Genomic DNA, 27,209 nt, shown 5'->3' on the forward strand with positions numbered 1-27,209 from the left:
AGAGAGAGAGAGAGAGAGAGAGAGAGAGAGAGAGAGAGTAATAGCATGAGAAGATCGCAGAATTAGGAGTGAGTGGATTAAGTGGCTATATGGCAATAAAATTTGTATTAACGTGCGGCACCTTCGTGGTGCCTCCGGGTATAACCTATACCACGTTAGTTCGAGTATAACACAGTTACATAACGTATATCCGATACGAGAAGATCGTTGTAGAACTTGCGGACTCATTACATCGTTGTAAATGATTCTTTTCGTCGGTCGTTATTTAAAAGCATTAATCGTCAATTACTTTTCTTAATCCAGTGCATCTTCCCCACTTTCATCTCCTACTTTGGTTCTCACCCGAATCCCGCCATCTCTACAAGCACATTTAAGTACATTCTAAACGACTTACAACCGCACGTGCAAATATGCTCGACTGTTGCCGCTTTCGACGGTGAAAAACATTGTACAGCGCATAATATGAGCGACTGTAGCGGGCAACACCGCGTAATCAAACGACCCAAGGGAATCCATTTACAAAGCAAGAGTCTCGATAAAATATCTTCATCCTCTCGACTCCTTAAGCTCTATTGTCAAATATCTTTTATGTGGTGGACTATTTGAGAAAAATGTATGAATTATTTACCGGATTCCAGCATTCCTCTCGTTTTTTGTGCTATAGGAACGAATTTTCGATACGATAAAACGGGATGCTTTTATAAGTCCGAGAAAATTTTTTAATTCAACCGACTAAAAATTCTTACGTTGTAATACAAATATTTATTATTTTGATATATGAGCGGTTAAGATTGAGACAATAATTTAATTTAATCTAAAAAAAATCGCATTAAATGAACAATCAAACCTGATCAGATAAACTACTAGAGTATAATTTAAACCTAATTCTGATAATAATTGTACATTACAAAAATATGAGGCAGAATAAAAGTTTGAAAAATTTCTTTATTTTATTAGTAGCAGTGCCGTAACAGTTTTTTTTTTTTTTTATCATAACACACTTCAGTCAACATTGTGGTCTGGCATTCAAGTAATTATAATGCAATAGTATGAGAACTCCTACAGCTTTAATTGGTCTTTATGGCAATGACTAAACTCCCCAAATAGTAGCCCATAGAAGAAAGCATGAAAGTGAAACATATATATATATATATATATATATGTATTTAGCTAAGTTCTTTACTGCGTAAACATAAATGTATACTATATATGTATTAGCATTAAAATTTTCCCCGTTAATTTAAATATTATTTCAAATATTTGCATGATCATTGTCTAATGTTATCAATTATTTATTATTAATTAGTATATACTATAATTAAAAGAAAAAAAACGTCTATTTCAAATGAAAAATTCTAATTATATTTTGATATTAATAACTTCTTATCATAATAAATAATGAAAATTTTGATTATATTCACCAAATATATAAAATTATATTATTTTATCTATTGATAAAAAGAATAAAAATTATTTATAATTTCAATTAGTTTCATATTAGCAACCTTATTGAAGATGTCACATATGCAACAAAAATACTCGAAAAACTGGTTTGAATGAGAAAATGAATCAGGTCCAGTATGACATAATTCTGTGAATCTTTAGTGGTAATGAATTTTTTGTTACGCTTTGTTTTGAAATGTTGGTCTTGAAATATTTCACCCCTTTATATAAATATAATCATTATTATAATACAATTGTAATTTATAATTATTGGCACATCATTCTCATTGCAGATTCTAAGTATAGAATCTCGATCGTTTTCACAATTTGGTTTAAACATTAACAGATAATTTAAAAAAAAATCATTTTATTTAATGAATTAATCTTCCGTATATATAATGTTAAAAGAGGTACTACTACCTCCTACTCTAAGCCTATTGTCGGCAGCTTTAAATGCTCGAATAATGTAAATTTAAAATAAAAGAAATAAAAGAAAGCTTAGCTAGTTACTTTTAAAGATATAAGCAGATCCTCATATTTTATAGGATATATTGGACTTTTTCAGAAGATTAAGGTTTAGTCTGAATGTTTTATAGAATGTTTATCTGATTTACAGCTCTCGCTCAATCATATTTCAAAATCTTGCAGTTGCATTAAGCAGCATCTTCCAATTTTCAAGCTATTGAAGATTTACATTTTATATGAATAATCAACACAGCTGTGGTATCAAGAATTCAAAATACGTTGATTATATTAAACTCTCTGTGTTATATTAATAACAAAGTATTATAAATCAGTATCAGTATCGTATCAACTACCATTCTTTCGTTAAACTTTATCAATTATTAAAAATCTAATTTTATACTTTTAAACGTCAATTTTCATATTATGTATAAGTTAAATTCAAATTTATACAATAACTATACGCCTGTATTGTTGATATATTCTTATTGAAATAAAATCAATAAAAGTACTGGTCTGATATGACCGATGGAGATAAAAATAATCCACTTTTTAAATCTATCGATGCAAAGTATTTCTTTTACATAATTTTATATTCCATAGAGCATAATTATCCGATGATTTCTGTCGGTAACAAATTCGCCATAGTTGCTAATAAGAAAATATTGTATACGATTCATTGACCTTTAATGTATTTCCATGTTATTTTGTTAAATTATTCAAACGCTAACAGGCTATTGTTAGTTTTGCGATAAAATGTATCAAAAATTATACATTATTAATTATACATTAAAATTTTTATTTTCTCATTTTTTGTGAATGCGCATTAAAAACCAGATTGTACAATAATTTAAAAGCAAATATCAGTAGATAATTAGTATTTATATACTTCGAGCGCAGTTATAATTAATCTTTCGTAGTCCAATAATATTCCATAAACGTAAATTTGGTAGTGGTTTTGTTAATAAACTCATGAATAAGCTACCTATTGAATTACACATAACTAGATATCGATACTACATATCTGATACTAAGTAAGCTAAATGTCTTGCTCCTAGTTATTTAGGAATTAATCCCCACGATACAGCATGTAAAGAACATGATGTAGCTTATGCTCAAAATTCTACGAACGGTAAATTCATATATCCATTCAAAATCAGGAAAGATCAATTTGAAACCCATGTTGCTCGCTGCATATAGATGGAAAACTTTCCAAAACAGATGAAACAGCACTAGCTCAAACTGCATTCATTACAAAGCCTGTCTGTCATTTATTTGATAAGGTACGATAACAATATCATAAATATTGATAAATGTAAAAATATTGGCTTAATCAGTCTTACGAAAAGTTAATTTTCTCATAATATCAGCTATTGATGCAGCGAATTGAGAAACAATATACATTGAATGAGTATTTAGATAGATAACTTGGTGTATCTAGATAGACAATATTTGGAAATACAACTTACAAACATTGAGTAGTTAATGCCATACATAGAGATGTCTGATGCAACTGAAAATTGCGGCATTTACGTAACTTTCATACGTGAAAAATGTTCAAGTATACTTTATTCCCACCAACCTCGATGCATGTCTAGATAGCAAAAAAACATCAAAGCGTCTGAAAAGTCACGCTTTGTCAGTTTTGGTTTGCACAAACGTGCCGTAAAATGTAATGTATAATTAATGCAAGCAACTTTATTTAATATTTATTAAATATTTCTAAAGTACTTTTTCTATACTCGCAGTCCTATTTCTGTAGTAAGCCAAATCTTAATATTTCGAATAAATTTTTAATTGGTATTCATGGCAACATCAAAAATTTCATAGAGAATTTTTGAATTAAAAAAATTATTAAAATAGAGAATCCGAGCTAATAGTAATCACGTTTAACAACGTATGAATATATCAATTATCTATCACTCACTGTACTTTATTGCTCAAAATGAATTAATTAAATTACAAAATAGACACGTTAATGTTTGCTCAGAATTTTAAGCGCATAATGATTAATGATTTTATAGCAAATATTTAACATTACCATTTAATTTTACACGATGTATCGTTAAACATTACCAGATAAGTGGTTAAAAAAATTATTATCTAAATATAGAAAAGTAATAGACAAAAATGATAAATAAAAATTAAAAAAAAATAAAAACATGATAAAGTATTGGTCGTGTCATGCTTCTGCGATTAAGAAGAATAAGAAGATTAAAAATATGAAAAGATTGAGGCTAGCAGAGAAAATATGCCATGTTTATTTACCATGTTAATCAAACAAAATTGTCAGAGTTTTGTCTCATTCGAAAATTAAGTAACAATTTGGTTTTATTTTAATTATGTAAATTTACCAAATTTACAAGTATTATGTTTTAATACATATTTTTATACTTAAAAAACTAAATGCTTTTGACATATTACTTTAAATATAAAACGATTTGAAAATATAATAATAATAATATGAGTGTGTCAATATATATTTCAAATAAGTCAAATAAAACTGTACAAACATATGTAGGAATAAAATTATTTTTTAATATTAGCCTTTTGCTTCAAAGCATAGGATAAGGAATTTTTAAACGTTACATAAAATTTATTTTAATTTTCAACTATATTGTTAATGTTTTAATAAAAAATCTTCCTAATAAACTTTATTCTCCAAAACAAACACTTTCACCATTAATCCCTATTTAAGATCTTACGTAATTTAATAAAGTTTATTTAAATTGCGTTGAAGTATATACACACATATATATGTAAAGTAATATTTGAATAATATTCGCACAAAAAATTGAAATACATGAAAATAAAATAATTAATTAATATATGAAATAATTCCAAATTTTACTAGAATTTTTAAATATACATTGTACATATAGATTTTTGTAAATAATAAATTTTCATTCGAAATTCTATTTCCTATTATAACCACAAAATACATGGCTATAAATAGCAATCGTATTAATATAAATCGGTAAACAAAGTAATTTTTGAATTAATTATAATTTGACTATAAATATTTACCTTTTCTATTATTTCAAACTCTCTATTGTTCTGTCTACCTGACTTACTCTTATGCTATAATATTATATCGTGTTGGCCTGCCAAAGCTATTACATAATTCCTATAATAAAATAACTCATTAATTATAAATAAATATTTTTATTAATAATAGACAATGATTAAATTACAGCCTGAAACAAAGTTAAAAACACTTTCTAACAAGCTTACTAGCGTTTATAAATATCTGATAATGAAAATTTTATATAATATAGTAATAATAGCTATAATATTAACGTATTAATGTATGGAAATATAATATCATGTAATTAATATACCAAACAAAACTATTTGCTTTCAATTTTAATTATAATTGCTTTAAAAATTTATGAAAATTTATGAATATTTATAATATTATTTTATAAAAAAATTAATAATCTTAACATTCTTCTTCTAATGTTTCTTATTTAAATCTCTCGATTCCATTTTGAAATATTTAAGCTGCTTAAAATCTTAAGAAATCGTACAAATTGTTACTCATTTGTCGATAAATGGCGAAACAGAACGCTTCTCAATTAAAATCCATGAAATTAAGAAATTCACAATAACTATCAATTCGTTATAAATTCTGCACATTTGTTCATTAGATTATAAATTTTATAAATTAAAAGCGAAGAGTTGCAGTGAATAAGAATACCGAAAATATTTAATACTCGATTATCATTCCATGTGAATAAAGGGACATAAATATTCTATAAATACACTACCAAAAGCTATCTTGCGCTTTTAATTTTATTTTTAAATAAAGGCATTTTTATCTGTTGCTTGAGTAAATTCTTAAGTTATTTCCAATTTATAGATATTGCCTTAATTATTATAATTAATGAATTAATTAAATTTGGTCTTTTGACATTTAATTATATTTTTTTACTTCAATAGAACATATATCAAATTTTTAATTAAATTTTAATAATTTTTTGTGGACAATGTTAAATGATAAAACAAAGATTATATTGAGATTTGAATTCATTAAATTCAACAAATTATCAATTACTCAACGAGAGTGCAGCTTCGCGTAGTGTGTAGCTTAATTATTTAATAAAATTATCTATACGATTAATCTTTTATTTATTTCATTTATAATATCAGTGTAATCTTAAAAATTATCCACATTGACTGAACATAGAATTTTGTAAATATTTCATCAGGCGATGTCGTAAATGCATTAACAAAAAATTTCATATTCAAATTATAATAAACTATGCAATTGACATTGAATATAAATTGTTTATGTAATAAATGAAGGTTATAATCGTATTTAAAATGAAAACTGCAAAGAATGAAACATTTAATTAGAAGATATTACATCAAAATTTTATTACTAATTAAAATGACTTTAATACCATTCTATGAGTTTTATTGCATTTTCATTCTTCAAAAAGGCACAAACTAAACTAATGACTGTACCATTAAGTTGTTTAAGTAGAACACTCATAACATAGGTATTTACTTGTATATAATAAAAATCAATGCATTGAATAGAAAAGAAGCTGAGAAAAATAAAATTTTGCATTTTGAAAAACTACAAAATTCACCTTTATTATAAAGTTGCAGCAAAATATTTCGATAAAATCACAATATACCAAGCAATTAAACATTCTTAATTCTAACTCGAATTAAAATACTGGCTATTTGTATCATAAACTATATTAATATTTATCCAAAAATATATATTGCTTCAGAATATTTTCTATACCAATTCAACTAAAACATAAAGATAATAAAGATAAAGATAAATTAATCGAATTGTAATGACAGATTACAATACAGTTTGCACGTAATTATATGTAAAACGTATATTTTTGATAATTGAAATTTTAACGGAATTTTAATACTATATTACAAAGTAACATTTTTTTTTTACTATTATTGAACATAAAAGTCAGCATTAATGGATAATACTTTGATGCTCATAGTAAACAAAAGAGAGATTATAACAAAAGCGAAAATATTAAAAATAAAAAACAATTTTAATAACTAAAGGAAATGTTGAAAAAATAAAGATAATAGATATTGCAAAAAGATAAATAAACCTTTTATGTTTACAAACTTTACAAATGGTGTAATTATTCTTATTTTCATCAAATTTGTAGTGACTTTATTATATATTTTAAAAGGTTTTTGAACTTAATTTGCTTCATAGTTGACAAATTTAAAAGTCTTTGAAAGTATAAAAATTAAATGTTCAAATATATGAGAATACTTAAATAAAACATTTATTGCTTTTTATATTACACAACAATTATTATTATATTAACAAGCTTGGAGCTTTATTACTAAAAATTATTTTGAAACATCATTTTATAAAAAATTCACAAAATTATGTAAACTTTATCTATTTATTATATTGCATAAAAAATACTCATTAAAATATATGTGAAAAAATATTTTTGGACATTTTAATAATTTATTTATATTTTTTAATCCTTAATTTATATAAATACTCTTTTATAAATTATAATAAATCAATATAAATTTTTTTATTAAAAAAAAACATTTAAACGTTTTATTCTTATTTTAATATTCTTATATGGGCAGCATGGATATTATAAATATAATATTTAAAACAGATTAAACCGTAAATGAGAAAAATTATTTTGCTTCCTCGCACTCTTCAAAACTTAAGGTATAATTTTAAACTCTTAGATAATATAATATACTCTTAGTCATTACATTTTATATCACTTTTATATAATTTATATATCATATATTTTATTAATCTAATATGAAATATGCATTTTTTTATTGAATTGAAACTTTTTCTTCTTATTTTTAACTCTTCCTCTTATTTATAAAAGTATAGATTATAAAATTATATATCTAATCTAAATGAAGATAAAAACTGGATCTGAAGATACGCATTTCTAAGAAACTTTAATTAATTTTTTATCTTTTAATTAAGAATTGGGATTGATTTTTTTGTAATTAGAAATATTTTATATTCTATAGAAAAACACACGATTAATTTTAATTTACTGAAAGATATTAATACTAAAATCATTTCGATTCAATATGTAAAATCGCAGTGACACTAAGTAAGTTCCTAAAAAATATTAAATTTCAAATTTTTTTGAATAAAATAAGATTTAGTAATCCTGAAAATGTATACCAACTACTTAACGTAATAATAAATATAAAGAATACTTTGTAAAATAAATAAATTAAAATCATTAACAATAATTTACGATTATATACTATTACAATTTATTTATTTACTATATTTTTAATTATGAATTATATTTATTTATGAATTTAATTATAATTTTTTATTATAAATTTCATTATAATTTTTAATTATGAATTCGTATAATTCACCTTGATAAATTATTTATAAACAAAATTTAATAAATAAATTATATCCTAAAAATATAATAAATAAATTAGAAACAAGTATTCTCTAATGTATATTTACATAATTAATTAAAACCTTTAAATATGAAAAATCGTGTATGTGTATGTATTGCATATATACTTAACATATATATGTCAAGCGGGAATAATTCGAAGGATTTATTTTTAAGTAACGGCTAATTATTACTTAATTTAAATCAATTATATTACTAATATTTATTATAATTCTTTTAAAATTTTAATAATTAATAAACATTCAAAGAGAAAGTGTTATATAACATTTGATAAGTTTTCCAAAATATTTGATTCAATTTTCCATATTATACATAATTTCTACAAGTTTTGTAACTGGTGCATACTTTAGTGCATACTTATTTATTGAAGTTATTACCCAACTTTAAAATAACTTATAGTAAAATATAGATATATACTAATATATAATAATGTATCAATTAAATATCAATTTTGGAACTGCAAAATTAATAAATAATTATAATTTCTATAATTCAACAACGCTTCGATTTTCTCGATTTTTAACAAAATATATTGTTTACAAAAAAAGTTTCTTAAATCTGAAAAGTAATTTAGTAGAATTTTAGAATTCAATACCATACTTATAGACTTCTATTATATGTAAATATATTTAATTAATTTATTTGACAGTTTTTTTTTTATTATTTTGAAATTTTTAGTATATAAAAAGAAATTATAAATATTTGAAGTTGTCTAGATTTTCGTATAATTTAATGATAATTTTGTAAAAATTATAAAAGTATATCACATAACCAGCAATTACAAGGTCATGAAAAATATCCTAATTAAAAAGAATCGTTAAAATTATTTGTTTTAAATACTTTATTCGTTAAAAAAACAAATAATTTATAAATAAATGTATAAAAAATATATAATATTATATAACCATATATATATATATATATATTAGATTGTTTAATTAGTAGGAGTAAAAAAATGTATGAAAAAATAAATTTTATCTAATAAAAACAATATTAAAGAAATTTACAACAAAATTTTGTGTTTTGAATCTGTATTTCCTAAAATAAAATGATACAAATAAAAGTTATTTTCATAAATAACTTTTAAACTAATAAATACTGGAAAAAATTATTATAGATTAAATAAAATAAAAATCATATTTATATTTTTTGCATTCAAAACATAATTTAAATTTTAATTCTATTATATGTAAATCTGACTTTCAGTGCTGGATTCTGAAGTATTAAAACCTATACAGTGACTTATCTCACTATATTCTTGATATAAAACTTTGAAATTATAAAAAGACAATGATGGCATACTCCATAGAAAATTTATATACGTTATTTTATATAATCAGATAGTTGAATGAAAGTTTATGCATCGACATTCGTGTATTTTGAATAAAATATTTTTGTTTATATATATATATATATATATATATATATATATATATATATATGCATGTATTTTTTATGTAATATGTTATAATCCAACAACAGAAAGCTCATACCCTCTGGATGACTGTGCATGTGTGCGCGCGCGCGCGCGCGTGTGTGTGTGTGTGTGTGTGTCTGTGCGTATCTATCTTCCATGCTTTGCCATTAGCCTTTGTAATACTCTAGAGTCTGATTTCAGGCTTTGTCTTCTTGAAGGCTCTGCCTTGCCATTTCCAGTTCAACAATCTGCTCCGGTACACCAGCTAACCACTTATTTTTATTACTGTTGTATTTTAGCTAGGCTTCATTAGAATATCACTCTGTATTATTTTATCCTGTAAGAAAAAAAATATCTTTTGAATAATTATCAAGATAATTAATTACCCTTACTTACTAACATTAATAATTAATTAATTAAGGGACATTTATTAAATATATCTCAATGAAAAGAGAACTTTTAAATAAGAGTAATAATCCGCGTTATAAGGATTAAAAATAATTTAATACATTATAAGAATCTTCACTGATATTATATATTATCGTTATAAATTATGTTATTTGTCAAAATTTATTAACAAATTCATTTTATAAACTTTTAAACCAGGTTATTAGTTAATGAAATAATTGTCTAATTTAAAATAAACATTTCTAAAATTAACTAAAGCATTATTCCATTGTTTTTAAAAAATCAAATTGTAATTCAGAGTTTTCATATAACTCATAGCATTAATTATATTTTTATATTATTTAAACTAATATTAACTTATATTAAATTATTTATCCAAAGTAATCTATAAAGTTCTAAAATTTCAATTTATTTTTCAGAATGTTTTTTATGATTTTTAGTGTATATAAATTTATATTACCTTTTTTTTTTAATTTGATTTAAAATAAATTTATTTATTAATATAGAAATTATTTATAGAAATAAGTTTCATCAGAATGATATATAAACTTTCTATTAATTATTATTACTATGTATTTAGATATTTTATAAATGTCTTAATCTTTAAAAATGAATTCTTATTTCAATTTTCTTTCATTCATATATTTTCTGTTAGTTCCACAGTAGGATAAATTTTGTTCAATGAACAATTTGTCACAGAATTATTCATTATACTATATAAATAGAGTTTTATTACTTAGTTAAAATTTCTTTATTATGGAAACGAACGATTTCTATTGCTGCCTATAGTTATTTAGAGTTGTAAATAAAAGTTGTTTTACCTCTACAAATTACAAACGAAGTAGATAACTCGTATAAATAACAATTATAATTAAAAAGCAAACTCAGTCTTTTATATGTCGAATACTCCAATTTCAACATGTATGTGACCTACTAAATCTCCTTTTCAAGAACAGTATTTTAAAAATTTAACAGAATTTTTTGGAATCGTATTTTCAACATGTTAAATAGTAAAAGCTTTTTGAAATGTTCATTTTTTTACGGCCTTACATTGTTACAATAACCATTAAAAATTATTTTATAACTTAAATTATATTTGTAGTAACAGAAAACTATATTATTAAACTGCTAATTTAAATATACATTTTTGGTTTAAACATTATTATTCTTATCATCACCATTATATAAAAAACTGGTTTTATTTAAAATATTTTCAAAAATCGGTGTAAATATCGCGATATTTAAAATATAATTTAAGTTTAATCATTAAACTCAAATTAATAGTATTTTATTTGAATTTAAGAACGTACAATAGATATTCTACTATCCAATTAAAATATCAAATATCTAACTGCTACTTAGTTCTAAACAAGTCTATTGAATCAATTTATTATTATTACAAATAAATTAATTGTCATTTGAATATATAATAAGATATTATAGTTGAAATGAATGAATATGAAATATAGTGAAAAAGTTTCAACATAAGTATGTTAAATTTCAAAATCATATTATTTAACTAAATTATTCATATACTGAAAATGAAGTACTTTGTCATGCAGCTTTAATTATCGATTGAAAAACTAACAAAATATGAAAGAACATAAGATTTTTGTATACTTTCAATAGTATTATTAATCAATCAAAATTAACGATCATCATTACGTATTTTCAACTTCTTAACTCTTCTTTTCATTCAATACTCATTTTCTTAACTGAAATATTATTAATATATCTTCATGATATCCTTAACATGACAACATAACACAATAGAACACATTAATAAAATTACCTAAATATCCATAAAATAACAAATGACTGAATTAAAACATTTTAATATTCATTAGAAAGTAACATGCCTCAATTGGTAATATAAAAATTTAAAAAAACATATTTTTTAATTATATTTTCAGGTATATATTATATATAAAAAAAATCTTACCAATATTACTAAAACATTTATTACTATTATAAAACGTTACGAGTACCAAAAGTACTGAAAAGAACATTTTTTGTTTAATATAAGTCATGATAAAAATCTTTACCTATAGTATTAATCTAATAAAAATATAGTTGAATAAATTGAACATATAAATAGTGTAAGCTCCAATAGATATCAAAATACAAATGATTATGCTTAACAAAACATAAATATACAACCTTTCGTCAATACAAGTGTGTAAATCTATTAAGTAAATGATAAAATTCTCGGAAATACAATGTACAAGTATCATTTAATATATATTTGAGTATAACAATAATGTAATTTTGTCTCAATGTAAATTATGCAGGAAGATGGCATTAAGAACTCAAGAACTCTAGAACAACGAAAATGATATAAACAGAAACTGAAGTAATGGTAAAATAGAATTTCTGCTGACAAAAAATATTTAAAATTTTAGTGAATATAAATCCTACATTATTCAGAAAGAACAATTTTGAACTTAACTTGTAGCAAAATTGAAAAAATATAATTCTTAAAAAAAAAATCAAAACAATTTTACATAAAATTAAATAAAAACAAAAACAATATGACATCAATCAAATATAGATATATTTTTATTATGTAAAAGATTTATGCGCAGATTCAGCATTAAAATCACTATGAAATCTGTTTAAAAAATGAAATGAAAAATATTTTCTTATCTTGAAATAATATATTTATAAAACAAATAGGATTTAAAATGAACTATGAATTCTACAAATGGATATATTGCAATTTTAATTGGAATTTTGTGAGCAGTAACAAACTTAACAATATAGATTTTATCGTTACGATGACTTTGGATATAAAACTTAACAGTGATTAAACGAACGTATAAAGCTAAACGATAAGACTTCAGCTATGCAGCAGAATTTTAATAAATACAAGGATGTATTAAAACTAGAAACTTCTCATTAAAGCGACTTCCAAGCGCACAAGTATACAACGTGATTACGCAAATATTAATAGTTCCTAAAAAAAACATAGCATAAAGTTTTTTAAATAAAAATATTAAAAATAATATACAATATGTAATGGCGAATGTATAAAAAAATATTGTAAAATAAAAGTTATATTTACGAGTGTATTATAAATTCTTTAACTAGACTTGCTTCATTAAATATTGTAAATGGGTGAAATTCTAGTACCATTTGATTTCTCTCGTTAAATTCTTTAATTGTATAAATTATTTACAAATTCAATTTCAATTTCTTTTTTTGCACTAAAAAGAATAAATATTGAAAAAACTGAAACATGAACAAAAATGGTATGCAATAGAATTAATGTAATATAATGTAATGTAATCGATTTTAACATAAATTAATAGCAATCTAATAGTCATTGAGTAACTAAATATTAAATTAATTGAATTTTCAATCATCAATATTTCTTTCAATATTTTACGAAATATAACAAAATAATATCTTTATGCTCAAGTAACATGTAAATTGATAAATTAATAATTAATGTGACAATTCTTTTAAAAATTGCATCGATACAAAATAATTGAATAATAATTGTATTTATATATAAACAATAAATTTCAAAATTGATTAACGTATTAAATAATATTTTTAATAGAATAAGAATAAGAATAATTACAATATCAATAATTATGATAACACTATTTTTTTTAATTAAACGTTATACCTTTAACTAAGTATGTAATGTTTGCAAAACATTTTAAAGGCAACGTATATAATCTTTTCAAATGAAATTTCACTAATATATCACGATTTTACTTATACTTTAACGTGATCAATATCCAATTAAAAACAAAACAAAAACAAAACTAAATAAATAAATAAAATTAAAAAATGCAACTTGTAATTAAATAAGAACAAAATCTAGAAATTAAATTTCGTATAATTAATTTTTTCAATTTCATAAAAAATCTTTTAGTTGCCAAGCCATTCAAGATATATATTATATTATATTTTTAAATAATTTTAATTGTTTCATAATACGACAAATTAACAACTTCGTCATTAACAAATCATCATTCGAATGAACATTTGACAATAAATATTGTTTTTCTAAATTATTTCACAAGTTAGTTTGTCCGTTGATGCATAAACCAAGAAAAACGAAAAATATCTTTTATATAATTCCATTTCTATGAAATTCCTGGTAATAATACAAGAATGAAAAAGTGATGGTCAAGTACAATGGTAACAATTTCTCTGAAACGGTTTTATTTTATTTCTTAAATCAAATTGATTCCTTAATATTTGTATAAAAAAATATACCAATATAAAATTATCATAATTTGAAAAATTCTTTTCATCAGAAATATGATAAAAATAATAAAAACAATAATGAAAAAACAATTATTCGAATATTTGTACATTTTTCGATAAACTTTACCGCATTAAATTAGAAACAAAAATTTAAGATACAAATCTTATTATGATAAACTGTTTCTCATCTAAAAATTACAAATTAATTTTCATCCTAAATGAAACTTCAAATATTTTTAATTAATAGGAATCACAAAAGCTTTAAATATTAAAATATTTCAATATTACAATAACTCAATACGAACAGCTATTTTTGCTTACAGCGGCGATGAGTATTTGATGTGATCAAATGGAGAAAAAATAATAAAACACTTTATAATATTCTAATCGATATTAAAATCAAATTTTCTAACATAACACACAACAGAAATACTTTCGGCAGCACGAAAAAATTGAATTTAAAAAGATTTACCACTCGCTAATCCTTTCTCCAGGCACTACGCTACGCAACAAATACTCAAGCAGGTGCGCGCGCGCGCCCGCGCGTGCGTGTGCGTGTGCGTGTGCGTGTGCGTGTGCGTGTGCGTGTGCGTATGCGTGCGTACGTGTGTTCGTGTCCGTGCGCATGCGTGTGTTTACAGTATTCGTCCGAACGGGTAGAAAAAAAAAAAATTTAACGATATTGGTTGGGGCGACCTAACCTAAGATCATTTTATTCTGACGAACACCTAACCTACTTGCGCGCCGACGCCTCTCTTCTCTTTCGCCGTGTATATGTGTGTATCGTGCATCAGCATCTCTATGCGCCTTCTCACATATACATGGGACGACGTATTCTCGCTCAACCACACAAGTAAGCCACATCAAAATGGAGTCGACTCATCTTCATCTAGTGCGTCGCTTACTTTCTATGTGAGGCTCCGAGAGTACCATAATGTTTATGTTAAGACTCTATTCCACTCGGTTACAACTGCTGAATTAAAGTGAAACAATGTCGCGAGCCTTGCCGTGTGATCGACGTAATTAGATGTCGCAGAAAACGAAGTATGAACATCGTGGACGACGCCGATGGGCCCCTGGATCCCCGCATTCAGGTAATTGCCAAGTTTGCTACATTTGCAATGTTTAGTCACTTTTTCGCGATGACAGTTTATGTGATTATTAATCTCTAGTGTACAGCTTCAAGCGCTTAATAAAACGTCAGAAGTATAAGGAGCTTTCAGAGTAAAACACATTTGTTTTTGAAAGACTGATACTGACTGGTACCTTGTCCCACTTAATTTAAACAATAATTTTACATATTATTAACTATACATTTGTGAAACATTATGTTTGAGACGTAATATTAATGATACCCGCCACATTACAGTATGATTATAGAAAAATTAAAGAAGTTCTTGTACATTTTATGAATTTAAATTCGCAGACATTTACTCTATGTACATTTAAAAATACTTTAGCTTTAATGTCACGTATTATTGTCCCTATTAAACTATAATATTATAATAACATTAAAGAATATTTTTCATTTCACATTGATAAATGCAGAATTTTTTATCTGTTAATTTCATCTTCTATAACGATCGATTATATTATTTATAAATGTATGAGCATAGCCTATAAATACGTTGTGTATGTGTATATGCATGTACTACATCACAGCTGAATAACTTTAGAATCTAAAGTTATGTTGAGTCACTTCACATTTATATTTGTACATTCCATGTTACTTCTATTTTGATTATTAATTATATATTATTGATATTATTTTTTTCTTTTTTTGCTAAAATATTAATTTGTTGCAGATCGAATTGGAAAATTTGAACAATGCAACAGATGATATAAACAAACTTGAAATTGAATTAGACGTAAGTAGTACTTTAATAATAATCTACTTTATAAATTCATTTGCAAAAATACAACTGTTTTTAATAACAATGATATTGTGTATATATATATATATATATATATATATATATATTTCTCATATAATTAGGAAGCTAATACTACTTATGGTCAGTTACTCTCTGAATCTACAAGTCGGTTAAAAGAATTAATGAATAAATTAGGAAGTGCTTGCATTGATAAAGCAAGATGTTACTTTGAAGCATGTGAAGTTGCACATCAAGCTAGGGTAAAATATTATCTTTTTAATGGATGCAAAATTTGATACAGAAAATTATTATTGTAAAACAAATTTAACGATTTTGCTTTAACCATAGTTGAAGTGTCAGCAGCAAGCACAGCTTTATCAAAGAGCCAATGTTGTACATGCGGCAGCAAAGGAAACTGTTGCATTAGCCGAAGCTCGTTTTATGTCCCATCAACACGAATGGAACTTTGATCAAGCATGGCAGGATATGTTAAATCATGCAACGTTCAAGGTAGTTAATATTGAGTAATGCAATTATTTTTTAATTCTATTATTTCATATAATCTATTTATTTTATTTTTATAATTAACAAAACATAGAAATAATTTAAAAGTAAAATTTATATTACAGTATAGCTTTTAAAACCAAAATCAATAAGAAAAAGATGCTCAAAATTTGTCTCAATATTTGTTAAATTGTAGGTTATGGAGGCAGAAAATCAGAAAGCAGAATGCGCTCGAGAACATCACAAAAGAACAGTACTGTTTCACGAAGCAGAAAAAAAAGTACAGCAATTAGAAGAAAAATACCGTAGATCAATAATCAAGGCACAACCATATTTTGATTTAAAATCTCAATGCGACCAAAAACTATCCATACAAAAAGAAGTTGTCGATTGTTTAAAGAAAGCAGTTAAGGATGTAAAGTGTTCTTATGCATCAAGTCTTCATGCCTTGGAAGAGATTAGCAATCAAATTCATGAAAAAAGAAGAGATTATGGTATATATAGAAGAGATATGATACATACATCCCATGCTTTCATTAATTTTAAATATTAAATGGAAGCTCTTATCAATTTTTATAACCATTAATTATAGATATTGTAGTTAATGGCCCACGAGAGCCTGGGGTTGGAGCAGAGCTAATCACTCCGGAGGAAAGTTTAAATTACGAAGAAGAACTCAATAAAATTAGAGTTAGTAGAGTAAATTCAATAGCGAGTAGCGAACAAGACGCTGATGATAGGAATCAAGATTTTGAAGTAAGAAAAATATTAAAATTCATTAACCTCTTCTAAATTACTTACATATTTATTCTTGATTAATTATTCTCTTTTATAATTAAAAATTGTTAAGCTGTTTATATAGTTATATATATATATATATATATATATATATATATATATATATATATAGTAACCATTCAATAAATAATACTTTTAAGATTGAATAGTTTTATTAAAGTTAGTTTATTGATAGATCACTTTTCATCTTATTATGTTTGCTTAATTTAAATATCCCATTCGTACCATTGTCATAATTTCATTTCAATAAATCATAATATTTTTTTCCTAGGATATTCAAGATTTAAAGCAAAGAGTAGATCATTTGAATGTAAGGTCTGTAGATGGCAGCGAGTCAACTTCTACTCAATGGGAATTAGAATTGCAGGCCAGTATGGAGAAATTAAAAAACTTGCCATTTAGAGTCTCTGAAAGTGATAAAACTGATAGTGTAAATAAATGCGATTTAAAAACCGTTGAAGTCACAAAGTATACTAAAAGTAATGATAATTTAGGATCTAATGAAAAATTTGTAAAAAACGATCGTCGAAAACAATTTGACGATATTTATCAGGGATGGCAATCTTTAACTCAGAGTCCTATTAATTCTATAATAAATAAATCGAAGATTGCTTTCAAAAATAGTATCTCTAAATCCCTGAGTAACAGTCCTGTCAACATTGGAGCTTTTTCATTTGGAAAATCCAAAACTTTAAATATTCAAACTACAGCTGTAAGTAGTCAATGTCATACTGATACTGCAAACAAAATGTTACAACAACATAAAGAAACTTTTAATCTAAATAATAAAGACAGTGAAATTGAAAAACAGTTTGAGGCCAGTAATAATGATAATCAAAAAGACTCTGTAAATAAGGAACACTGCGAAATACCTGATAAAAATTATGAATTATCTACGCTAATGGAATCTCAAAAAAAAACATCTCAATTGTCTATTAATGATACTCAAGTACAAAACATATCTAAAACTACTCATAGTTTAGATTCTACTCCTGTAAAAGTTAAGTCTTTATCGTCGTCGACATTTACAAATTCATTAAGTAACGATTTAAATCATAGGATTAAATGTATTCAAAATGATGTACAATCAGATTATTCATCATCCAAAGCTAAGGAACTGCCATTACTTTCATTTTTTCAAAAATCATCCGTTTTGAAGTCGACGAAAGATAAAAGTTGTAGTATGATCAATCTTAATGAAAAACAAAATTTAAAAGCTCTTCTCGATCATTCTAATTTAGGCAATATACAAGCAATTAGCATTGAAAAATTAGCAAATGCACGACATAAATTGGTTGGAGATAGTTAAATGTAATTCGATATTTTTGAAAACATAGGTGTTACAATTGTGATATAAATATTCTGCAAAGAATTTATATAAAAAGTAAAAAATATCTTCAAATTTGCCAACACGTTAATAGCTTGACATATAAGATATTTAACTTCTTCCTTTTTATTCGACGTTAATTATAACGTATGTGTTAATCTAAAATCATCAATTAATAGCTTGTCTGGCATAACTTTTCTAGTTGCATTTTGGTGAAATACAAATTGCAAATAAAGTTCCTTTACCAATATTGGTTTTTATCGTAGCAACGAATCTTCACAATGCGTAGATTATTAATAACATAAAAAAGAAAATTAATTCTCCAGTTTTATGGACATTTATTCAGTATAATATAAAATGGCAAGAAGTTAACAAGAAATCATACATTTAATAATCTTGCCAGAACGAAAAAGAAGTATAACGAATTTTGAAGACTACTAAGGTGGTTGTATAGTATATAAAAATTTATCACAAATATGTATCCATTTTATTATTCAAAGTGCATAAAAAATTAATGCTTAATATTGTAATATCAAATATCAATTAAATTTTTTATTTTTTCTTTCCATTATTTTTAATCAGACTAATATTTTTCATTTAAAAAGTAATATCATTTTTAAAAAATAATTTCCGCTCTTTAAAGTAATGCTACATCATATATTAATTTGTAAACTAATATATTTCAATTAAGTGCTCAAGGCCTAAAGTTAAAATTAAATTTATAACAAAAATATTGCATAATTGCGTATAAATGTTCATTTAATTATTTGTACTTCTCCAAGATTGTGCCAATTAATATATAATTATTGTTTATGGGTTTTAAAAAGCTTTGAACTATCTACTCGAATGTAATATTTCAATACAACCACCTTAACTTGGCACTTATATGAATTGAACAGTAATTAACTGTTGACCTTTTTATATTGTTCTGTTAAAATACTTTTTAAGGTTGTAATTTAGCTGCGAGGTCACCAATAATGTATAGATTATTCATTGTAATTAGATAATACTTAGAAACGGAAGTATGTTCTGCAAAAATTAGCAGAAAACTAATAAATATTTTTTAGTAATATGTTAAAAAAGTATTTATTAGTTTCATTATGTAGATAGAAACATGAATCATCTAGAATCAAAATTATTGTTAACAATTAGTTATAAGTCATTTGTTCATCTTCATATAACTGTAACAAGCTCATATATTCCCTTAACTAAGGGAAATACTTATAAAAATAATTAAGAAAATGTGTTATCGTTACATAAGTAAAAATCTACGTGCGATTATAGTCAGCCATCGATAATAAATTTGAATTTCTTAATGTAAATGCCAAATTATCATTACAGATCTAATAAGTTAATCTTTTCTACGCAATGTTTTATGAACAAATAGTTTTAATAATAAATCAGTATAATTAAATCAGAAATTTTTTCTATTAATATTATTTAAGTATTTATTTATTAAAATTTTTTATATTTATTCGAGAATAAGCAATTCATGTATTAAAAAGTTTATAAAGCAATTAAAACATTTATATTCAAAATTGTTATTTTTGTATAATTACGTTATTTTATAAAATATTATTTGTGTATGATAGTCAGTGTGCTTTCAAAACCTTTGTTACTGTATACTTTTGTAGATTTCGAAAGTTGCAATAAACATAAAGGAAAATTTCAGTGCATTACGATTCTTTTTAAAAAACTTATACATTTCGTTATAATTTACATGAAAAATATCCCTTTTATCCACTAACAATATTAATTTTCAATTCCCTTTAATTAATTAATTCCCTCGTAGAAAATATCCTCACCTTAATAGTTATTGATAAATTATAAATTTTAATTATTTTATTATGGGCTCATAAATCAATTAAAATCAATCAATCATTAAACATAATTGTACAATTCTTGTTAACTTTTATATTAGAAATAACGAGATTAAGAACGACGTATTTCAGAATATATCTATATACCAGATCGATAGAACATCCACCCTAATCTTTAATAATATCAATTTATAATAACAACGTTGATATAATAAGAAATAAACGCATTTAACTAATTAAATTATCTAATATTAATCAGTTTATTCAATTTATTGTGTTTCAACTTGTATTGTTTCACGTGGTCCCTCGTAACATGCGATTAAATAATAATATTATTTCAAAATTTAATGTTAATCTACTTTATTAAAAAAAAAAAAAAAAAAAATTATAAAAATAATCGAATTGCTTATATTCGGCATTATTAAATTTGGTATTTGACGACTAAATTTTTATCATTTATTATAATAATGCATCATCTTATTAAAAATATTAATTATTTAATTAACGATTATTAAGATATTTCATAACGAATATCATGTTAATAATAATAATAATTCAATTTTTATGCTTTATCACATATTCTACAGTACAAAAAAAAACGTTTTATTAATATTCGAATTCAGCATTTCATAACGAGTTAAAAACTGATGCATTTTTTTTTTTTTTTTAAATAAATTAGTACCTTATAATTAACATTAATTTTAACAATTCTTCTAAATGAAGATAGTAACTATGATTAAATATGCTCGAAATTTTGATTGTTTATTTGAGTTTATTTGAATGTATAAGTCTTAAGGAACTAAGTGCACGTTTAATTGAGAATTTTTATGACAGAAAAACTAATTTTCATACTATTTGTAAAATATAATTATTATAATAAAAACATGTAAATAAGTATTTTTAGTTATTAAAAACAGAAATTATATCAAAATATGTAATCGCAGATAAAATCTTTAAAATTACAGTGCATAATACAATTAGTGGGATGTATTACTATTGAAAATTGGTATTAATGATGATATAATTTATTTTTTCTATTCCATGCATACCTTTGTAATAGTAACTATTTTTATTTGATATTTTTAGTTCCAAAAATTATTATTTAATGTTTCTTAATTATATTTGTTGGATAATTTTATAAACGATTTTATTTATTTTAAGAATAAATTTTATTAAAAATGTCGAATTTCTTCTTCTATATTATTTATCATAATATAATAAAACAATCCTAAATTAAGTTTTTATACGTAAATTAAATTTTAATACGATGAATTGTTCCCACATAATGGCAAAATGCATAATATTTTACTTCAATCGTTATTTATAAGGGAGGGGAGCTTGAAGATGCTCGAGACTATATGAAGAACATTCGCAGAACTTTACCTTCACTATTTTCTACTTCCAACAAGTTCGTAGTTGTATTTGCCGCTCCAATAAAACACTCAAAATTCAAATGGTCTTATTTGGTAAAGTATTTTTTTTTTTTTTTATAAATTTTTATATATTTATTGGAACATATTTATAGATTTGAAACGTATGAAATATCTTGTTTTATATATAGTTTTTAATAATAAATATTTCGACTACAATAAATTTAAATAGCTGCATTAGTTATAAAATTAAATATTAATTATTTTAATTTGTATATTATAATTAAATTTTTACGTAAAATTGTGCATATTTTAAATTATTGATAATCAACTGATCGGCTATACTTTCTTAAGTACCTTAAAAAAATAAGAACTTTTATACATCAATAGTATTGTGATTTGTTCGAAATAACTTCATGAAATAATACATGATTATAATACACTATACAACTTAATAAATGCGTTAGTGAATGCATTGGTCACAGAAGTTTATGCGCCCATGTGTTTGTATTATGCGCTAATTAGTATTTATGTTCAAAATATTACCGCTTTATACAGCTATTTAAATTAATGCAGTTATACACAACTCTTTCTAATAATCTTTCGGAGGTTGTGGGGCGGGAGGGGGGGTTGGCCTGATATATCTCGCTTAGAAGTAATAGTATTTTAAAAAAAATATCTGAAAATATAATACCTAAGCCATAAATTCAGCAAGACTCTACAATCTGTCTCTTGTGATGAATAAAAACGAAGTAGTACACACTGCTAAAGGCATTAATAGCTAATAATTATAAGCCAATGCTGTTCAAGGCTACAACCAAAGGAACTACAATCATTGCGCTCATCATTTGGTAGTTGTTATTAAGACGTGGCATTGACATTACACTCCAAAATATTACCGCAACAGAAACAAAGGGCAGTGGTGGTGCACTATGTATCATCCCCAACGAATCCCAGCCGCCGCTTGGCTCGGCTATTGGCTAATTGGTACGGCGATCGCGTCAATTCTCGTTAATCCGGATGTCCTAGGCCATAACAGCGCGGCTCGAGCTGTCCTTCCTAATGACTTGGAACTGATGGATCGACGTTCCGGTTTCTCGCACGATCGACGCCGAAGCACCGAGGTTGACTCCACTGCCTACAACATTCGCCGCACAAACGTAAATCTCTTTCGATTGCGGCAGTCATTGCTAAACTCGACGTGAAATTTGAGTTTTAAACTGTAGCTCTTAAGCGAAAAGTGGGTGGCAAGTTTTTATAGTTTGGCTCCATCCATTCATCGATTACGTAAACGGGAAATTAACGATGCATGTACATGCTTCACTCTATTATCAAGTAATTTCGTAATTAATATATTTTATTCCTTTTAATCCATATTGCATTATATTTTTTATAGTCTTGATTTTGAAAATATTTATTAGGCATATTAAATATACAAATATTATTTAGTAAAACTTACGTTCAGAATAAAAATTACAATATTATAATTACAATATATAATGCACAATTATAAAGCATTTTGGAACTTGCTTATTCTCGCTAGTTATTGCCTATTTAGCCCTGTCAAAAATATTTTCAACGTCTTAAAAAAAAAAAAAAAAAAAAAAAAACGAATATTAAAATATTTTCAGGATATTGGATCATACACCTTTGGATACGACAATGCGAAAGATTCATTGGGAAATGAGTACTTCAGATTTGAGCAAAGGTTCACCAATGGTACAGTGATTGGAGAATATGGATTTACTGATTATTTAAACTCGGTAATTGTAATTGTAAATTATACAGCCGATAAAAATGGCTACAGGTAAGGTATATAGGTATTAATAACAAATTTATTTGAAAACAAATATTTTTTGTTGACTATTTATTAATTTTAGGCCAATCGTGAATATTCGTCGATTTCAACATTTTTTATAATCTAGCTATCAACAACCATTGCAGTATTGTTATGGTATTTAAGCCTTGAAGCAGATTTTCATTTTTATATTTTCTTAATTTGTTATAAGCTTAATTATTGACGAGCAACTTTTATTTTTTTATTTTTTAAAAATCTATTAAAAATTAAAAATTCTATTGTAAAAATTTATTATTTATTAATTAATTTTTTGTCCTGATATATTATATTCATCTCACTTAGAATATACAACAACATATATTAAAACGATAAAGAATAAAATTAAGCACAATACCTTTATTAAACTGAAATGGATTTTTTCTAAATATATCCTAGTATTAGTCTCTTTTTCATTTATCTGATAAAACTTTTATTAAGCACGTGAACATATTTTAGAATATAAGATTACTCTTACAAAAAAGAATAATTGTGTCTGTAACGTCATTAACATTCTACGAGAATACCAAGTTCTACGAGATTTTTAACAATACACATTCATGACTATATAATATACAATAATGCACTGTTTAAGCTCACTTCACGTTGCAAACACAACGATAAAAATCAACGGTATTACAACAAGTTTTTCCAGCTGAATAATAAAACTCTTCATTTAAGTGGCCATATGTATATGCATGCTCATTGCTTGATCATTGGTTAAGAAAAATAAATATGTAAATTCACTGGACGGGTGCACCTGTAAAATTCAGAAAAAAAAACTGCCAGATAATACGAGAATGTTGAATGTTACACTGTGCAGGTTTATAGCATTGCGTATTACACTGTTATTTGGTTTATCTACATATTTATCAATCATTAAACAGAAGAAATGTACATTTTCTTTTTTACATTAATAATATATTTGATAAAAAAAAAAAAAAAAAAAAAAAATCGGGTTACATATTTTTGTAAAATATTACGCCAAATAATATTGATAATTTTTTTTACTTATAATTAGTTTAAATGTTTTACTACTTTACATAGTTATAAGAAATTTTTATTATCAATTTTTTCAATTATAATGCAAATATAATTTGGTATTAGACAATTCCGATAAAATAATTGAAAATGTGCATTGCCTTCAAGCTTTAATAACTAATATTTTATATTGAAATAAAAAATTATACTACTCAATTATCGTATAATTATATTATATTATTTCGGCATGATGCACACTTTTAAATTTTGACTAAGGATTGCAAATTTCTGACCATAAAAATTCTTCTAATGCATTCCGATGATTTATAATATATTTAAATTTATACCTACAGTATGGAATTATCGAACTATATTAAAAATATATCGTCTGTCAATGCTATAATATGAAACTACTTATTAGTTATTAAATTTTATCGTGTTCAATCAATTTATTTTTAAGTATGGATTAATACATTTACAATATTGTTTTTTAATTTTCTTATGTATTTATAACTATTTTTAATTTTTACTTAAACTTTTAACAACTACTTGAAAATATAATAATAAAAACGTTTTTAATCAACTATTTGGATCAATATCAACTCTTTGGAATAAAATTTTTAATTTTGAAAAAAAATAATACTATTCATAAAAATTTTGAATTTTTTCAACATTTCATATGTGATATTACTCATACTGAATATATTATATTAAATTTATATTTTATTTGAAAGATTTAAAAAAAAAAAAAAAAAAAAAAAAAATTAATGCAGGGATTATGTAATTTCGTTGATCATTTTAACATACGATATTGTTACCCGATATGCGTAATCATCAAGCAAAAACTTTGCAATACAATATTTAATCGAATCTTAATATTATAAATTTACATTCAAAAAGTGTAAAAGAAAATTAATTTTTATTGTGCCCAAAATCACTTTACACACACAAATGTAATATAGAATAATTTTCTTCAATTTAATATAAACTCCATCCAATACTACAAAAGCATCGCTTTCTTTGTTACTGTATAAAATTATCCAACTTATATTTAATTATGTTTTTTATCAAGTTCAAGTTTTCGCTGATTTGGTTTGGAACATCAAAATAAACATTCAGAACACATTTTCAAAGATGTCAATAGCGAACAACAAACAAATCACTCTACATCGATGGACCATCGCAAATACGATTTATAACTATTCCAACGACATAGTTCGTTCAGAATTTGTGAATTGATAAAAAAATTAATTTCTTAGTGTATAAGGAGACATGAAAAAGAAAGCATTTTTCAAAAAAACTATCTGACATTTTCATATTTATTTTAAAGATTTGTGCAATGAATTTTACAATTTGTTATTATGATAAAATTAATTATTATTTTCTATGTAAAATATAAATATCGTAAAGATCAAAACATTGATTTGGTTTATAAAAATTATTTCAAATATTTTCTTTAATGTATTAATATTCTAATTTATATTACAAACACTTTTAATTATAATTACATAATTAGCTTTTATTACTTACCTTATACTGCTCTATGTTTAATTGACTCTAATTAATTTAGACATGGAAATTATGAATTTTCCTAACAAAAACATTCAACATTACTGAAAAAATTGTATTAAGTATACTTTGCAAAAACAATTCTTAAAATTTAGTCAGTAATTTACGTTTAATTATTAACTTTTTTTCTTATTTACAATGCAATTATAGTTAAAATTTCACTGGAAATCTAATCAATATAAAATGAGAAAATTGTTTTAAATTATTAAATAGTTCGTAATTTTAGGACGCGGAATAGTGGTATCAACAGTATTAGCTGTTGTGAGAGAGAACATTATTACTTAACAAGCAAAATTCCATATCAACAGATCTAAAGATGAATTCAACTGAATCTAAAGATTATGTAGAAGAAAATTACAGACAATTTATATTCAACAAAATGTATTAATTAAATGCGTAGATGGAAAGTTATAGTGTTTGCCAATGCTCTATTAAAAGAGACCAACACAAGTCCATCCAACTTTGAAAAATCTCTTTTATGTATAAATGGACATATTTTGTGTCACATCATGCGTAATACGATTCATCATTCAACCATATTAAGTTACTTTCAAACTATCAATAACTATTTATCTCATTATTGTATAGTAAAATAACCATTATATGAATAACGGCCCGAAATTTACTTCAACTTTGTAATTTCCATTTATAATTTACCGGTTTAGATATACAAATGTCATATTATACATAGAAATACAATCTCAACAATCGACGAATTTTGGCCAAACTGTGATGTTATGAACATGAAAC

The 27,209-nt window shown here is 24.2% G+C and overlaps 1 protein-coding gene across 2 annotated transcripts; it reads left to right on the forward strand.

The window, feature by feature from the left end:
* Window positions 1-15,167: 15,167 nt before the first annotated feature.
* LOC105364561 (SH3 domain-binding protein 5 homolog) lies at window positions 15,168-18,918 on the forward strand. Of its 2 annotated transcripts, none has more exons than XM_011502524.1 (7): window positions 15,168-15,476; window positions 16,188-16,250; window positions 16,379-16,516; window positions 16,605-16,766; window positions 16,957-17,254; window positions 17,362-17,516; window positions 17,830-18,918. In XM_011502524.1, exons 1-7 carry the CDS (start codon window positions 15,429-15,431, stop codon window positions 18,865-18,867), a joined length of 1,902 nt encoding a protein of 633 aa, XP_011500826.1. In that variant the 5' UTR covers window positions 15,168-15,428; the 3' UTR covers window positions 18,868-18,918. The 2 variants fall into 2 exon arrangements, with proteins under 2 accessions (XP_011500826.1, XP_011500825.1); XM_011502523.1 differs by having other exon boundaries at window positions 15,171-15,476; window positions 17,353-17,516.
* Window positions 18,919-27,209: the final 8,291 nt, after the last annotated feature.

The sequence above is a fragment of the Ceratosolen solmsi genome, unplaced genomic scaffold, assembly GCF_000503995.2.
Source record: "Ceratosolen solmsi marchali unplaced genomic scaffold, CerSol_1.0 scaffold39, whole genome shotgun sequence".
Taxonomy (NCBI): domain Eukaryota; kingdom Metazoa; phylum Arthropoda; class Insecta; order Hymenoptera; family Agaonidae; genus Ceratosolen; species Ceratosolen solmsi.

Bases quoted from the DNA above. Each gene is read 5' to 3' on its own strand.
- LOC105364561 (XM_011502523.1), top strand. From the start codon at position 15,429: ATGAACATCGTGGACGACGCCGATGGGCCCCTGGATCCCCGCATTCAG. The intron at 16,251-16,378 runs GTAAGTAGTACT...TCATATAATTAG, and splicing joins AACTTGAAATTGAATTAGAC to GAAGCTAATACTACTTATGG. The intron at 16,767-16,956 runs GTAGTTAATATT...GTTAAATTGTAG, and splicing joins TAAATCATGCAACGTTCAAG to GTTATGGAGGCAGAAAATCA.